General features: G+C 46.5%; 1 protein-coding gene across 8 annotated transcripts in view; it reads left to right on the forward strand.

Moving 5' to 3' along the window:
• Window positions 1-18,843, forward strand: part of CADPS2 (calcium dependent secretion activator 2) — a 651,719-nt gene that overhangs the window by 89,987 nt on the left and 542,889 nt on the right. For all 8 annotated transcript variants that reach the window (XM_088457657.1, XM_088457656.1, XM_088457658.1 and 5 more), the window contains exons 4-5: window positions 13,755-13,835; window positions 14,526-14,762. In XM_088457657.1, coding sequence (XP_088313783.1) covers window positions 13,755-13,835; window positions 14,526-14,762 — 318 coding nt within the window. The remainder of the gene's footprint in view (window positions 1-13,754; window positions 13,836-14,525; window positions 14,763-18,843) is intronic.

Genomic DNA, 18,843 nt, shown 5'->3' on the forward strand with positions numbered 1-18,843 from the left:
CTGCTGCCGCATGGCCGGCAGTTCGATTCCCGGCAGCGGTAACCCAACAGATCAGCAGAGCCCGGCAGAGGAAGCCCGGCAGCGCTGGAAATCCCGATCGTCCCTAAGGTAAGTATAAACTAACCTAACCTATCCCCCTAACCCTCCTTAGACGTGCCTAACCCTAACCTCCCCCCCGAGTGCCTAACCCCCCCCTTCCCTGCTGCCTAAACCTCAGTCCCATGGGGGGTGCCTAACCCTAACCTCCCCACGGGGGTACCTAACGCTGACCCCCCCTTCCCCTAGCCTAACCCTCCCGGGGGGGTGTCTAACCCTAAGCCCCCCAGGGGGTCCCTAAACCTAACCCCCCTTCCCCGGGCTAAGTGTTTACTTACCCAGCAGAGAGGACGATCTGTCCAGCATTCCAGCGTCGGGATTAACATAGTATTTCAACGCCTATGTTAAATCCCTTGCCGGGACTACGCTGTCGGGATTGAGACATGCGGCTGCCGGTCTCATAACTACATCCTGGGATAATGGTATGGGGCTGATTTTCAGGGTTTGGGCTAGGCCCCTTATCTCCAGTGAAGGGCAATATTAATGCTTAAGCATACCAAGACATTGGACAGTGCTATGCTTTCAACTTTGTGGCAACAGTTTGGGGAAGGCCTTTTTCTATTCCAACATGACTGTGCCCCATGGCACAAAGCAAGAAATATAAAGACATGGTTTGATGTTGAGTTTGGTGTGGAAGAACTTGACTGGCCAGCACAGAGCCCTGAGATGAACTGGAATGGAGATTGCGAGCCAGGCCTTCTCATCCAACATACGTGCTTGACCTCATAAATGCTCTACAGAATGAATGGGCACAAATTCTGACAAACACTCCAAAATTATTGTGAAAAGCCTTCCAAGATGAGTGGAATCTGTTATAGCTGCAAAAGGGGGACCAAATCCATTTTGGTGTAATGGTTAGGCGTCTGAATACTTTAGCATACATATACTATATTCATAGAATAGTTTCAAATAGTTAATAATAACAAAATGTTATGAAGTGTAAAGCTGCATACACACACGATTTTGTTACCAACGATTTTATGAACGATTTTATGAATGATTACCTGTCAGATTTTTTAAAGTGTAATGAACGATTGTTTTGAACTACAAACGATTTTTGCATATTAACTTAATGAAAATCGTTGAGTTGGCCAGTGTAACTGAACTACAAACGTGAACGCGCATGAACGATAATCGTTCATCGTTTTCACGCAGAAAGTGAGCGATTTTTTTTCTATGATTGACCGATAAACGATATTGTTAACGATAATCGTTCAAAAAATCGTGTGTATGCAGCTTAAGTATTAATCATCAAAACATATTAAAACACAAGTTTAGGTATATAGGGCCAAATGTAATAGGTGAGAGTCTAGAAAATGTGAGAGTTTAGCAGTAAACTCTCTCACTTTTTAAACTTGGCCAGTGTAATAGAGCCGAGAACATACAAACTCGCATGTTATTAGACTCCAAAAATTCTCACAATTTAAACAGTCATCAAGATGTTTTCACCTTTTGAGATAAAACTTAATCAATGTGAAAGTGTACTGCTAAACTCTCACGTGTTCAAAACTCTCACTTTATTACATTTGGCCCATAGTACAGCGTTTTGCAACCACTATGCTGGGGCACAATAGTGTGCAGCGAGTGGTTGCCAAGTGTGTAGCAGGGTTAGTGCATTCGGAGCCCACTTTACCTATGCTCAGGCCTGGGCAGTGCTGAGCCCTTCTGGGAGGCTCAGACGTGCCCAGGCCCTGACCTACGGAGGCACAACAGTGTGTCACGATGGGTCATGCACGCCGCGTTGCCCGCCTTCTGCTCCCAATTCTGCAATGTGTGCTCAGTCACTGAGTGTGACTGGGCAACTCCAGCCGATAAAGGACAGGGACGACAGTGAGCCTTTTCAGCTACTGACAGGTAAGGGCCAATGAGTGTTATTTTATTTTCTTCTTCATGGTCCATAGGGATCCAGAGGGATACTGTGGTTGTAGTGATCCAGGCACCAAACAGTTAAGCTTTCAGCTCCCAGGATGCCTCTGGTCCTCCTCTACATATACCTCGGCTACAGGCTTTCAGTTGTTATTCTGCCACACCTTTGTAATGGGGCTGATCAGGCAGTCCCAAGCTTTTATTTCATGTTTTATTTTATTTCTATATTTTTGAGTTAGCAGTGCTGAGTGTCTGAATTAAGACGCCTACACTGCGACTCAGTCTACCTTCGCTGGGCCGCAACACCAGTAACATCTCTGGTGACTTTGGCGGGTCACGACAAAGCTTGCTAGCAGTGATGCTTGGAACTGGATGCACTGTGTTATCAGGTATTCCTAGCTTACGGGGATTGCGCACGGCAGTCCTTTCTTCCGGCGCTGGAGATGTACCAGAAGCCGCTGCAGTGAGGGCCCGGGGCATCCGCATCCTCACTAGACCACAGGGGCCTCATCTGACGCCAGGGATCGGAAGCAGACTTCTGCTGCCATGAGGCCAGCTTAACCAGCCAGTTGATGCAGCTTAGGGGAGATAGGCTCTCCCCTGGCAGTTCCTCCCCTGACTCAGACACAGATCCTTCAAAGGTTTTTGCGTGTCTTGGTCGTGTATGCTTGCAGTCCACTATCTGTGCTCTGCTGAAGCGATTTATTCTCAGAAGGTTTTGGATCAGTATCCCTGTATACCTTTCCCTCGGGTCAGGTATATGGTGCTCTATATCCTACCAAGCCTCGTGTTTGGTAGTTGATTCAGAGTCTATTGCAACTATATTACATATGCATTGTACGTGACTGTTTGCTAGCTGCTGTATTGATACTGCCTTTTATTTCTGACTGTCAGTTTTAAATATCACTGGTTTTTTTTTTCTCCTCATCCCTCCAGCTGGTGGGTGGGTTTTTTTTTCTCTGTACTTCACATTTTACTAGTATTTGTGAAGGCTGTCACATTGCATTTGTTACCTGTTATTATTGAATATGTCAAAAGGTAAAGGAAAACAGGAGGTGGAGTCCCCTGTGCTGGTTTCATGTTTATCCTGTTTGGTGGGCTTGTCCCCTCAGGACTTTATAGCAGGCAGCACACAAACCGCCCTGTATATAGAACCACCTCACCAGTCCAGTTTACCAGCCCCTGTACAGGAGCAATCTTGGGTGTCCTCCTTGTCTCAGGTAATGAAGCAGTTAGTGAATCGTATAGCTACTCCCACACTGCCTCCTTGAATGGGATACCCTCAGCATGCTATGTTTGCCCCTCTTATACATGCTTCCTGAATGGATGTTTATGCCCACTCAAGTCCGAGTATGGCTCAGTCGGCTGTTGCGAGTAGACCGGTAGTTACTAAGGCGCCTAAGCGGGCGTTATCTTTTTATTAGTGTGCTCAGCATGTAGATTCAGACGCTTCATCGGAGGAATCTGATATTGCGCAGGGTTCTTCTCCAGGGTCTAGCTAGGGAGAGGAGGACCATCCTTCTACAGTGGATGTTGCTTCTTCGGTGAGGGCAGTCAAATCAATACTAAATATACAGGATAATGAACTGGCGCCTAGAAATAAGGCTCCAGTGTGTGAACACCAGAAGCTGGTCAAACCGGAGTTCACTAAATCTGAGCAGCTCACTGAACTTATGTAAGAGGCATGGAGTAACCCGGATAAACTGTTTTATGTTACGAAATGAATAGTACCATTGTATCCTTTTCCAGCTTCTGAATGTACTAAGTGGGAAATCCCTCCTACTGTGGATGCTCATGTGACACACTTAGTCAGGAGTGCTACATTGCCTATTCCTTCAGCATCTTCTATTAAAGATCCTACAGTTAGGAAAATTGAAACATGTCTTAAAGCAGTATTTTCATCATCTGGAGCTGTTAATCGACCAGCTATGGCTAGGGCTTCGGTAGCCAAGGCTGCTGAAGAATGGATGGGGGAATTGGAAGATTCTCTACCTGATCCTACCAGAGAACCGCTGACCTATATATCCCACATAAGGGAAGCTGCCTCCTATTTGGGAGGAGCTGCAATAGACGCTTCTAAAGCATCGGCAGCCTCAGTGGTGGCTCGTAGAGTCCTTTGGTTAAGGTCCTGGAAAGCAGATACAGGGTCATAGGCGGCTCTGGAATGCTTACCTTTTTTTGGGACTATACATCGAGTTTTCGCAGGACAATCCAGTGAAAAAATAAGAGGTCTGGGCCGGCCAGACGTCCAGCTTCTAAACCGCATGATGAACCCTTGGCCTGATGGGGTGGGCCTCCTCTTGGGGGATCCCAGGGTGGGAGGCCGACTTTTTCAGTTTGCTGATTACTGGCATCAAACAACAACGTATGCCTTGGTCTGAAGTGGCCTCTCAGGGGTATGCCCTCACTTTTCGGAGCCATCTTCCCAAGAAGTTTTTTTGCACAAATCCCCCATCAGATGCAATCAAGACATTGGCCCTTCAAGAGGCCATTTACACCCTGCTGAAGGCAGGGGTGATGATCCCGGTTACTGTGTTTAAGCAAGGAAGGGGTCATTATTCCAATCTATTTTTGGTTCAGAAACCGAATAGGTCTCATCGCCCTATTCTAAATCTGAAAACCCTCAACAAGTTTATCCGTGTACCCAAATTCTGTATGGAAACTCTTCGGTCAATTATTTTGGCAATGGAGCCTGGGGATTTTTTGGTTTCCCTGGACATTCAGGATGCGTATATGCATGTTCCTATTACGCCATCCCACCAACAATTTCTACAGTTTGCTGTTCTGCAACAACATTGCCAATTTCAGGCACTATTTTTTGGTCTAACAATGGCCCCTCTGGTCTTCACCAAAATAATGGCGGTTATGACTGCCTAACTCAGGGGTCAGGGAATCTGATTACTACCATATCTGGACCACCTTCTGATATTGACAGTCTCCAGCTGTTTTTCACTGCCATCTCCAACTGACCATTGCCTGTCTACAGAAGCACGGCTGGATCATCAATTGGAAGAAATCCTCTTTCTCCAACACAGCAGATGGTACATGTGGGGGCACTTCTTTAGTCTCAGGCACAAAAGGAGTTTCTGCCAGGGTACAAGATTTCGGCCCTAATAATTTGTGTACTCACAATGCTATGCAAGCGAAGGGTATCCATTCTATCAACGATGCAGGTCCTGGGGTCAATGGTATCCACCTTCTACATTGTGGGGTATGCTCAGTTCCATTCCAGACCTGTACAAACATTGATTCTCTCCAGGTGGAACGGAAATGATCATCTATAAGGTCACATAGGATCCTTCTCACTCCAGAAGTTCGTCTCTCTTCTGGTGGTTACAAAAGGATCATCTGGACAGAGGTTGCCCATTCTGGATTCCATATTGGGTGCTTCTCACCACGGACACCAGTCTCTGCGGATGGGGAGGGGGGGGGAGCAGTGACTGGTCATCACACCTTTCAGGGAAGATGGACAAATCACAAAAGTCATTTGCTCATAAACATTCTGGCGCTTCGAGCAGTATAGAAAGCACTCATGGCACAGGACCTGCTCCAGGGCAGTCCGGTCCAGATCCAGTCCGACAATGCGACCACAGTAGCCTATCTCAATAATCAGGGAGGGACGCAGTGTCAATCAGCCATGAGGGAAGTGACAAACATTCTAATGTAGGCAGAACGTCATCTTCCAGCTATCTCGGCAATATTCATCCCGGGAGTCCTCAATGAAGAAGCGGACTTCCTAAGTCATCAGGACATACATGCCGGAGAGTGGTCTCTCCACCCATGGATTTTTCAACTCCTGGTGAACAAATGGAGCCTACCAGACATGGACCTCCATGGCAGCAGGTCACAACCACAAGGTCCCCAGGTACAGGTCCAAGTCCAGAGACCCCTCAGCAGCCTTCGTGGATGCATTGGCAGTAAGATGGGACTTCAAGCTGGCGTGTTTCTTTCCTCTGATTTCCCTCCTCCCAATGGTCCCCAGTAAATTGAAGCAGGAAGGCGGAGCAGTAATTCTAGCAGGAAGGCGGTAATTGAAGTAATTGAAGCAGGAAGGCGGAGCATTGGCTCCTGCTTGGCCCAGACGTCATTGGTTCACCGACATAAGGGTATATGTGGATAAGGACCAGAGGCATCTTGGGAGCTGAAAGCTTAACTGTTTGGTGCCTGGATCACTACAACCACATTATCCCCATGGTATCCCTATGGACCTTGAAGAAAAACAGTTATCAATGGTTTGTCTACCATAACTATTTTTTTCTGTGGGAGCCAAGGTGATTTTTTTTTTTTTTTTGTGGGGGCAATTGGGTGTATTTTTTGTTCTGTGGGGGTCAATGTCTATTCTTCTTATTTTCTGGGGGGGCCTAAAGTATATTATTTTTTCCTGTTTGGGCCAATGTGTGAGTGCTTTTTTTCTGTGGGGGGCAATGTGTGTGTGTGTGTTTCCCCACGGGGCCATTATGTGTGTTTTTTATTTTCCTGTATGGGACTGATGGTGTGCCTTAGCAATTTAAAAATTTTGTTCTGTGTGCAGAGAATTGGAAAAGGTTGAAAATCACTTCCATTGTATATTAAAACCGTATCAGAGTAGTGAATCATTCAGTCTTGGCACTCATCTGTGTGCTGAAGAAATAGTAGCACCTCTACCCATACACTAATAACGGTCTTTTGTCCAATTCATGGATACCACAGATGGTAAAATCTGAAATATATTTCCAGTGGAAAAGTAATATAGTAAAAAGAGGGGCCAGTATGTAATAAATTGCCCTTATTGGATTTCACTGCAGTCAGGAAGTTGACAATGACAGTGTCGACATCAGAAGTTCGACATTCATAATGTCAATGACACCTGGAAAAGGTTGATATTGACAGAGAGCAACATATGAAATTTCGAAACTGTCATTACACTTATGGTTATGGTTACCATTAGGGTTAGACTGACATTGAAAAGATAGCCGACATTCTGATCATGTCGGCATGAACAATGTCAATATAATGACCATGTCTACATTCTCATATCAACATTATGAATCGAGACATAATATACCAAACTCATCTGTACGTATAGCTGTCAGCTGTAATTGACCCAGCGGTCTTGTGAACAGGAAACCTGCATATCTTTCATGTGTGCACATGGTGCTGTTGATTCAGGTGTTCCATTGCGTGGTGGATTAGAATGGTTATTTCTCTAACTACCTTATTGAGGTAGTGTAACAGCCAGGGCTGCCATCAGGGGGTAACTGTTGGGACTGGTGTCTCAGGCTTGGGCAGAGGGGGAGGCCCTGGGTGGCAGCAGTACAGATTTGTGCTGGGCCGCCATTGCAGACACGACATGGAGAAACAGTGCTGGCCTGCGGCATTATGAATATGGCGTCAGCCGTGAGCCAAATGGCGCATGCGGAATGGCAGCCAATCCTGCCAGCCGACGCCATATTCGTAATGCTGCTGGTGCTGTTTCCAGCAGCCGCTCAGCTCACTGGTGTCTCCGAGCGCAAACCCACCCCCTGCTCGGCAGCCTCTGCAGAGGATAGGTATAATCAGGTTAGTGCAGTTCGGAGCGCCACCTTGGGGACAGGCTGCACTCTGTGACAGTGACCACCATAGAAAGCAGTAAGCCTCCCGTGACTGAAGAGGGCAGGTGCGCTGTTTGCATGGAAATATAAATGTAGTCTTCTATTCTATCCTATCAACCTACAGTATCGTTCATGCCCTCATATAACAAACCTCCAGCTCTGCTCCTGAACAGGTACATGGATTATGGCATAGTTCCTGACCCTGCCCTGTGTCCATCCCCAGCCCTATATCCCAGCCCAGGTCCAGCCTTCCCTTCCATGTGCTACACTGGCTAACTAGGGCGGGCCGGCACCATGGCCAGCGGCGCCCCCCCCCACTGCGCCGGTCCCACGGCGCCCAGGGCACGCACCCCGCTCGCCCTGGCCTAGTTACGCCACTGGTTCATGCGGTGGACAAGGTAATAAGCGAGATGAAAACTGGAGTGGAGGTTGTGGGATGTAGAGACAGTGTCTGTAAGAGTTGCTAAATGTTCAAAAATACAGGTAAAAGAATAATGCTGCTAATGTATATGAACACAGCTCCAGCAGTGAAATATAAAGAGAGGTATGTGAGTAGTGGGTGAAGGAATTAGTTATTAAAAGAATAATTAAAGTGGATAGATGTGATGCAATGGAAAAAGACAATACCAACAAAATTTTCTGTAGTACGAAGTCAGAAGTTACAATGTACAGAGCCGATCCAGTCAGAAGTATTTTGAACAACAAAGATCAATCAGCAAGAGCAACATGTAGACAGGGAAGTACTTGCAATGTCCAAGCAGGGAGTGCAGTAAGGACTTTCCTGGATATGCATACAGCAGCAGATGGTGAATTTGGTCATTCACATAAGTATGTTGCTAGATGTCGTTCAGAATGTGTTCTGGTTTTAGGATGTTTTCCCTCAGTTTTCCTGTAGCTTAACTCCGGCGTAACTCAGTCTTCATTATCAAATTGTAATTACACTTATAATCTAAAACTTTGAATCTAAACCTAACTAATGCAGCCTTACTGATCACTAATAACTAAAGTTACAAACGTGTCTGTGTGCTCACTGATTGGGACCCTGTCCCCTTGTTAATACATCTTCTGGTTTAACTAGTTCAGAGGGTCTCCATCTCTGTCCTCAGGACCCCAAACATTTAATGTTTTCCAGGTCACCTGTGGATCTTAAAAATGTGACAGTTGGACATACACCTGTGCACCTGCCGGGTGACCTGAAAAATGGGAACTGTTAAACTGAGTACACACTAAATGATATTTGTACTTAGCGATGTGAGTGACGCCCCCTGGCGACAGGCCAACATATCGGGCGGCAGTACATATTAAGCGAGCCGGTGCTCAACCGCCCGAAATGTCTGTCCCTGTCTCATCCCGCTGCATGAGGTCGTTGTCGGGCTGACCTGACAATGCAGCTGACGACTCCACTGGAGCATGCACCATCCGACATAGAGTGTACACACTTAGTGTTTTTGACTATTTGTTGTTCCAATTCGTAGAAATCTGGCAAATCGTTCAAAATACGACCATAGCCCCCATTTATTAACTAATTTTAGTCATCAAAACTCTTTCAGTGATAAGTACTTTTTCTGTATTTATTATTGCTGATGGCGATGTTTTTAAGCAGTGCTATCAGCACTTCGCCCCCTCATGGCAGATGGCTGGTGAGTGTATTTATTGATGAGCTCTATGTGTAAAATAGCACTCGTTTACCTTATTCTCCTTCGTCGTCTTTTTGCTGCTGATAAAATTGGGACGGCGGTGTCTGGACAGCGCTCTCCTTCTCGGCACCCAGAATTAATCCCAACATGCTTTGCATGTACCGGGTTTCTATGGAAATATCCCATTGAGGATGTGTTCAGTGTGGGGCTGATGGTATATATATTTTTTTATTGTGCCCACCCCACACCACTCACTACTTGCTAGTAGTGCTGCGTTGAGTGCTAAGTCATGGGCCATGGCAGCAGAGCCAGTGCACAGCCTCAGCAGAGCAGACATGCTGAGAGCTGTCGCCTGCTGTCAGTCAGCACTTAGCAGCCCCGCCCCTCCCCACCCATTGTATTTATTTTCATAGGCAGGGAAGGTGGCTATGTGGTGAAGTGACTAAGTAGTATGGCTGTTGCTGAAGAGCATGTGAAAACAAACCTCCAACCTCTGCTGTAGGTAAGCTGAGGTCCATCTCGTCCTCTGAGCTCTGTCCCGACAGGAAAGCAGCTGTCCAAAGGTATCGCTGTGCATGTGCAGGCTATAAGCCACAGATGGCACATTCGCCGTCTGTGATCGCAGGGGACTTCCTTCATTCGTCAGCGTTGTTTGGACGAGAAAAACAGCACTGCCCGGTTTATTAACACTACTGTACCATTCGCAGGCGAGCGTGTCATTGATAGATGAAAGGGAGAAAAATAAAGAAAACGCAGAGTGTTAACATTAAATTGCATTGAAGGAGTAACTAGTTAGTAAATGGAGCCCTAAGTGTGTACCCAGCTTTAGGGATCTTTGGGACTGGAATTGAGAAATACTGAATTAGCTGATGTCTGCTGTGGCCAATTTCCCACAGACGGAAGCTGCATAATGGCTCTATGCACTATGCGGGTGGGGGAGGGGGTGCAGGCATATCGAACAGTCGGCCACAGGATCGCTCCGTCGGATCGGCCACCGGATCGCAAGGTGCATATCGCACCGTGTTTTGTTCCCGTAAGACAGCTTCTTTTTTCCAGCAGTGAGAGGGTTTTATAGACTCCCTTTATGTTGGCCCTAAAACGCCAAATGCAGTGTTTCCATAGTTCTACTTGGTATGAAACTTTCATGTTACTGGATGATCCACCCATTTATCTGGGCTCTTGTTTCATTTTGGGTCTCCTTTTCCCTATTTTATTTAATTGGTGATAACATTTTTTTTTCTTGCTTAGGAGGGTGTGCCTGACCTGTTTAGACTGCTCTGGATATTATGTGTCTTTTTTTTTTTTTTTTTTGTATTTTGCCTTTCGATGAAGATATTTTCCTGTTAATACATTGTATTTATATATTTATACTTTTAATGGGTCTTTGTTCTATTTATTATGTTTTATGATATATGATGTGTAATGCATTATTGCTCTGATGAATAATGGAAATGTGAAAAAAAATTGAATAATCACCTTATGTATGGTAACTGAGCATTGTTTGCTGGTGTAGAAGGATAATTCTAGTTTGACTGACTGAAAAATGCACAGAATGAAAAATTTCTCCAAACATTTCAACCCGTTTTAAACTTGGTTTTCTATGTAGTACAGGTGACCCCCCCCCCCCATGGAGTCAGCAGCCTGGCAACATCCCCGACTTTACAGAAAAAAATTTCTGTAAATAACTAGCACAGTTCTTTTTACAATGGTGAAATTGAGTTAGTAGTTGAGACCCAGAGACTTGTCTCTATGCTATACAGATAGAAAACTGCCTTCCTGGGACAATTAGTCCCCAGGAAGGCAGTCATACAGTACCTTAAGTTTAACTATTTTGCGTTCACTTAAATAATTCCATATTAAACTAGTACTAATTTATCCCAGAGGGGATTAAACATGTGTACACATTTTGTTATCTACTATTTTACACTGGACTGGTCCTTTTGCTCCACACCTTTTTTAATTTGAAGAAAATGTTTTATCTCTAGTCATCCAAGCAAGATAATACTGAAACAATTTAGTGTTGTGGCTCCTACTAATTTGTTTTCATTAGTGTGTCATTAACTACTGAGAGTGATTTGAAACACCTGTTTTAAATTATATTTTCCAATTCAACAATAACCAAGGCTTCCAACATTTTTAAATACAAAGTTCCAGACTTTCATTTGATTAGAAGATTGCTCAGACTTTTAAAGCAACACCATAGTTCAAAATATACAACTATGTAAATAGGAACTTAGCTAGTGCATTAGGGGTCTGAATTCTACTCGTTTGGCTAATGTGGTTAGTAACTCAGATTATCTGAAAAACAAACACAACAAAATATACAGGGCTTAACAATTTTTCAGGTGGTCAGAAGAATGCAGTTTATTAGAAATTCTTATACCAAGCTAAGAAGACACCACTATTACAGCCAATTTTGTAGTGAACCGCTATGGAAACCGTTGCACAGTAAACAAACAGCTAATGAGTTTTTATGGCCAAATCTATTATTTTAATTTTCTAAGCTGTTACGAAAAAAGTCAGTTTGACAGCTCTGGACAATATATAGATATTGGAAAACCGGAAAACGGTTTCATGAATGTCTGTCCTTATTGCAGAGCTGGACTGAGTGTTTGTGGTGCTGGGTCACTTAAAACAGGGGTAGCTTTTGTTTAAAATAAGAGCATAGTCCTAATTCCCAAGATGGAGATCGTGAGATAGTTGCTAATGGGTGGTAAATATTAAAGAGCCTTTCAGATCAATTCCATCAAAATTAAAAAAACAAACAAAAAATAAACAATTTAACATATTGAAATACAGAGATTCACACATGAAGTGAGTCACATAAGCAGAATCATACATGTAGCAGGACATGTAGCAGCTCACATGCAGCAGGTCGCAGAAGCAGAGTCACAAACGCAGACAGGTTTCCCCACATCTACTTACCTCACAGACCAGGCAGTTCAAGTTGTTGCTAGGGAGTTGGGACTGTAGCAGCTCCACCCTCCTATCTCCCATGGTGCCTAGCATGAGTCAGGAGGACTGTTCCCTGTGCCATCTAGTCCAACCAACCACTCCAAACACCACCTCCCTCTCCTCCTCAGCTTACAGCCCAGGCAGTCCAGATGATGCACTAGGCACCATTTTCTTAAGGTTCGAGGGGGTCCCTGAGCATGTCCCCATGCACTCCACCCCTTAATGTGGATCTGCCTTATTATGTGATTAATTATCTCCAGTCTCTTAAAAGGTTTAGATGGTCAGGTCTTTCTTTTTTTTTTAATGACTTGATTGTTGTGGTAAACTGCAATGAGGGCCATCATTACAGAACCCATAACTATTGATATCCAGGAACTGTGTACAGAAGACATACTAGACTTCCATTTAATACACATATTGAAGCATTAGTCATATTTTCCAAAAGGCTTGGAGAAGTAGAATCAGTTGTGTACAATGGACCTGATTCAGAGTAGTGTGCAAACCCAATGGTTTTCATACTCTGATTGCAAGAGACTGCGCATGTGCGAGATTGCTCTGTTTCCCCAAGCTGCAGCCTAATTAACAGCCTGCGGACGTTTGGGAGTGGGCAGGGCCAGCCTCCATTCCGAGTAATGGGGTGTGTCGATGCAGACTTCCTGGCCTCTGCTACGGAGCCATAACCGGCAATCTGAAGATCTGATGCTGCGTCTTATGATGCAGCACTCGCATCTGCGATGCTCTCCGGTGGCATCTATTTACACCAGATGCCTCCTGCTGCAGTAGCTTCCCTGCAGCTGTGCAATACCGTACAACTCTGAATCGGGCTCCTTGTTACCATAGCGTTTTTTTTTTCCTCCCTTAAAGTCAGTCAGAAAATAATCATAACAAAACTAAGACACAGCCTTTAACTAGAACATATTTATATAATGCTGTCAGGGCTCTACCAACATCGGCATTGATGTGATAATCTAAGTGGTCAATCCAATTGATTGTGAAGGGTGCGAGTTGCCGTTGCCACGGCGTTAAAACTCCGGTAACGGCATGGCATCTCGTACCCCTCCTGGCCAGCTCTGAGCCCGAATTCGCATAATTTTGCTCTGAGCCCTATGGGGCTGCCAGCACTTTTATGTTCATTTTGACTGCTGTCAAGTGCGGCCGTTGTCGTGATGACTCGTACCTGCGAGTACATCACATCTAATTGGATTGAGCCCTAAGAGTCTAGTAAAATGTTGGCTATTGAACCGGTTAGGCTGTGTATTCTTTAGTTGTAAGTAACAACATTTAGAATTCATATAAAAGTTAATATATTTGACTAAAGCCTTGTCAAAAAAAGGCCACAATCTCCGTAAGTTACTTTTTATACATTCATCAGTTCCAAAGATACTGTAAATGCACAAAGATATTAAGGGGTCTGTGTACTAAGCAGTGATAAGAGACAGAGTGAAAAGTGATAAGGTGCCAGCCAATCAGCTCCCAACTGCCATCTCACAGGCTGTGTTTGAAAAATGACAGTTGGGAGCTGATTGGCTGGCACCTTATCACTTTTCACTCTGTCTCTTATCACTGCTTAGTACACAGACCCCTAAGAGTTGATGTGGTATTAATCTCACATGCCACCTCTGTTTTCCAGCTGGATAATGCAGATGAGCAGGCTGCCCAGATACGACGAGAACTTGATGGGCGTCTACAAGTGGCAGAACAAATGGCAAAGGTGAAAAGTGTCTAAATGGCTCCTCTGCTACAAAAATGCCAAATAGTTTGTCAGGAATACCTTTCAATTACTTGGTATAATGTAAAAAACCTAATATGAGGACGGGATGCCGACTGCTGAAATACCAGTGGCGGCATCCTGATCACCGACAAAACACTGACGTCGGGATCCCGGCATGACTGGGAATGCCGACGTCTGAATCCCCGCAGCCGGCAACTCGATCGCAAGGAGACTGGGGAAAGATAAATATCAAACGTGGGGTGGGGGGGGGGAGGAAGGAGAGGGGAGAGGGTTAGGTTTGGTTTAGGCACCCCAGGGGGACTTAGGGTTATGCTGCGGAAGGGGGGAGGTTAGGGTTAGGCACTAAGGGAGGAGGGTTGGGCATTAAGGGGGGAGGGTTAGGTTTAAGCACTTACCAGGAGGGTTGGGGATATGGTGCGGGGTAGGGAGGGGTTAGTATGAGGGTACAGAAAGGAGGGTTAAAGTTAGGGGCTAAATAGGACAGGGGAAAATTACTCACAGTTTCCCTGTCGGGATTCCAACCATCGAAATGACGCTGTCACTCCACCTACGATGTAATAGAACACACACACACATACACAAACCAATGTGCTTAACTTTAATACTAAACATAGTATTACATGAATAATTGTATAAAATGGTGTATTGCTTTGTTTTTGTTCTATAAAGGAAAGGAGATTTCCAAAGTTTCTAACTAAAGAAATGGAAGGTATATTCATAGAGGAGCTGCGAGCTTCAGTAAATCTATTGATGGCCAACTTAGAAAGTCTTCCAGTGTCTAAAGGTGGCCCGGAGTTTAAACTACAGAAGTTAAAACGCTCCCAGAATTCTGCGTTCCTAGACATAGGAGATGAAAGTGATGTTCAGCTATCAAAGTCTGATGTTGTACTGTCATTTACTTTAGAGGTAAGAAATAATGTGGATGTGCTCTTGATATTGATTAAATTTTTTTCTCTGGGAATTATGCGAACCATGTCACATTAAAAGTACACTTGTTTAGGTGAATGTTCAGCTATGTTTTAAAATACAGGTATGGGCTATTTAAACTTGAAAATGTATAGTAAATAATTATTTATATCCATTATAGAATGTGTAACCCACGCTATTATGGTGTTTTCTTCCTACAGACAGTGAGATGCACTCCTAAATTATTTGGAGATTAGCAGGGTGAGTGTGGGGAAAAGTTGTCAACTTGTTTTTACATTAAAACTCTTTATTGACAGAGGGAGATGTACGAAGTCTTGGAGAGAGATAAAGGACCAAACAATCAGCTCCTGTCATTTTTCAAACACAGCAAGTGACATTGCAGTTAGGAGCTGCTTGGTTGGTACTTTCTCTCCCCACTCTCCCTCTCTCTAAGGTGGAGATGTACTAAGCTCTGGAAAGTAATACTTTGGAGAGTGATAAACTACCAGTCAAATCAGCTCCTAACTGTCATGTCGCAGGCTGTGTTTGAAAAATGAAAGTTAGGAGCTGATTGCTTTTATTAGTTTATCACTCTTGAATGTATCACTTTCCAGAGCATAGTACATCTCCCCCCTTGGCTTAGTACATCTCCCATCTCCCCCCTTGGCTTAGTACATCTCCCATCTCCCCCCTTGGCTTAGTACATCTCCCATCTCCCCCCTTGGCTTAGTACATCTCCCATCTCCCCCCTTGGCTTAGTACATCTCCCATCTCCCCCCTTGGCTTAGTACATCTCCCATCTCCCCCCTTGGCTTAGTACATCTCCCATCTCCCCCCTTGGCTTAGTACATCTCCCATCTCCCCCCTTGGCTTAGTACATCTCCCATCTCCCCCCTTGGCTTAGTACATCTCCCATCTCCCCCCTTGGCTTAGTACATCTCCCATCTCCCCCCTTGGCTTAGTACATCTCCCATCTCCCCCCTTGGCTTAGTACATCTCCCATCTCCCCCCTTGGCTTAGTACATCTCCCATCTCCCCCCTTGGCTTAGTACATCTCCCATCTCCCCCCTTGGCTTAGTACATCTCCCATCTCCCCCCTTGGCTTAGTACATCTCCCATCTCCCCCCTTGGCTTAGTACATCTCCCATCTCCCCCCTTGGCTTAGTACATCTCCCATCTCCCCCCTTGGCTTAGTACATCTCCCATCTCCCCCCTTGGCTTAGTACATCTCCCATCTCCCCCCTTGGCTTAGTACATCTCCCATCTCCCCCCTTGGCTTAGTACATCTCCCATCTCCCCCCTTGGCTTAGTACATCTCCCATCTCCCCCCTTGGCTTAGTACATCTCCCATCTCCCCCCTTGGCTTAGTACATCTCCCATCTCCCCCCTTGGCTTAGTACATCTCCCATCTCCCCCCTTGGCTTAGTACATCTCCCATCTCCCCCCTTGGCTTAGTACATCTCCCATCTCCCCCCTTGGCTTAGTACATCTCCCATCTCCCCCCTTGGCTTAGTACATCTCCCATCTCCCCCCTTGGCTTAGTACATCTCCCATCTCCCCCCTTGGCTTAGTACATCTCCCATCTCCCCCCTTGGCTTAGTACATCTCCCATCTCCCCCCTTGGCTTAGTACATCTCCCATCTCCCCCCTTGGCTTAGTACATCTCCCATCTCCCCCCTTGGCTTAGTACATCTCCCATCTCCCCCCTTGGCTTAGTACATCTCCCATCTCCCCCCTTGGCTTAGTACATCTCCCATCTCCCCCCTTGGCTTAGTACATCTCCCATCTCCCCCCTTGGCTTAGTACATCTCCCATCTCCCCCCTTGGCTTAGTACATCTCCCATCTCCCCCCTTGGCTTAGTACATCTCCCATCTCCCCCCTTGGCTTAGTACATCTCCCATCTCCCCCCTTGGCTTAGTACATCTCCCATCTCCCCCCTTGGCTTAGTACATCTCCCATCTCCCCCCTTGGCTTAGTACATCTCCCATCTCCCCCCTTGGCTTAGTACATCTCCCATCTCCCCCCTTGGCTTAGTACATCTCCCATCTCCCCCCTTGGCTTAGTACATCTCCCATCTCCCCCCTTGGCTTAGTACATCTCCCATCTCCCCCCTTGGCTTAGTACATCTCCCATCTCCCCCCTTGGCTTAGTACATCTCCCATCTCCCCCCTTGGCTTAGTACATCTCCCATCTCCCCCCTTGGCTTAGTACATCTCCCATCTCCCCCCTTGGCTTAGTACATCTCCCATCTCCCCCCTTGGCTTAGTACATCTCCCATCTCCCCCCTTGGCTTAGTACATCTCCCATCTCCCCCCTTGGCTTAGTACATCTCCCATCTCCCCCCTTGGCTTAGTACATCTCCCATCTCCCCCCTTGGCTTAGTACATCTCCCATCTCCCCCCTTGGCTTAGTACATCTCCCATCTCCCCCCTTGGCTTAGTACATCTCCCATCTCCCCCCTTGGCTTAGTACATCTCCCATCTCCCCCCTTGGCTTAGTACATCTCCCATCTCCCCCCTTGGCTTAGTACATCTCCCATCTCCCCCCTTGGCTTAGTACATCTCCCATCTCCCCCCTTGGCTTAGTACATCTCCCATCTCCCCCCTTGGCTTAGTACATCTCCCATCTCCCCCCTTGGCTTAGTACATCTCCCATCTCCCCCCTTGGCTTAGTACATCTCCCATCTCCCCCCTTGGCTTAGTACATCTCCCATCTCCCCCCTTGGCTTAGTACATCTCCCATCTCCCCCCTTGGCTTAGTACATCTCCCATCTCCCCCCTTGGCTTAGTACATCTCCCATCTCCCCCCTTGGCTTAGTACATCTCCCATCTCCCCCCTTGGCTTAGTACATCTCCCATCTCCCCCCTTGGCTTAGTACATCTCCCATCTCCCCCCTTGGCTTAGTACATCTCCCATCTCCCCCCTTGGCTTAGTACATCTCCCATCTCCCCCCTTGGCTTAGTACATCTCCCATCTCCCCCCTTGGCTTAGTACATCTCCCATCTCCCCCCTTGGCTTAGTACATCTCCCATCTCCCCCCTTGGCTTAGTACATCTCCCATCTCCCCCCTTGGCTTAGTACATCTCCCATCTCCCCCCTTGGCTTAGTACATCTCCCATCTCCCCCCTTGGCTTAGTACATCTCCCATCTCCCCCCTTGGCTTAGTACATCTCCCATCTCCCCCCTTGGCTTAGTACATCTCCCATCTCCCCCCTTGGCTTAGTACATCTCCCATCTCCCCCCTTGGCTTAGTACATCTCCCATCTCCCCCCTTGGCTTAGTACATCTCCCATCTCCCCCCTTGGCTTAGTACATCTCCCATCTCCCCCCTTGGCTTAGTACATCTCCCATCTCCCCCCTTGGCTTAGTACATCTCCCATCTCCCCCCTTGGCTTAGTACATCTCCCATCTCCCCCCTTGGCTTAGTACATCTCCCATCTCCCCCCTTGGCTTAGTACATCTCCCATCTCCCCCCTTGGCTTAGTACATCTCCCATCTCCCCCCTTGGCTTAGTACATCTCCCATCTCCCCCCTTGGCTTAGTACATCTCCCATCTCCCCCCTTGGCTTAGTACATCTCCCATCTCCCCCCTTGGCTTAGTACATCTCCCATCTCCCCCCTTGGCTTAGTACATCTCCCATCTCCCCCCTTGGCTTAGTACATCTCCCATCTCCCCCCTTGGCTTAGTACATCTCCCATCTCCCCCCTTGGCTTAGTACATCTCCCATCTCCCCCCTTGGCTTAGTACATCTCCCATCTCCCCCCTTGGCTTAGTACATCTCCCATCTCCCCCCTTGGCTTAGTACATCTCCCATCTCCCCCCTTGGCTTAGTACATCTCCCATCTCCCCCCTTGGCTTAGTACATCTCCCATCTCCCCCCTTGGCTTAGTACATCTCCCATCTCCCCCCTTGGCTTAGTACATCTCCCATCTCCCCCCTTGGCTTAGTACATCTCCCATCTCCCCCCTTGGCTTAGTACATCTCCCATCTCCCCCCTTGGCTTAGTACATCTCCCATCTCCCCCCTTGGCTTAGTACATCTCCCATCTCCCCCCTTGGCTTAGTACATCTCCCATCTCC

This window comes from Taudactylus pleione, unplaced genomic scaffold (assembly GCF_031769625.1).
Source record: "Taudactylus pleione unplaced genomic scaffold, aTauple2 ptg000041l, whole genome shotgun sequence".
NCBI classification, from domain to species: Eukaryota; Metazoa; Chordata; class Amphibia; order Anura; family Myobatrachidae; genus Taudactylus; species Taudactylus pleione.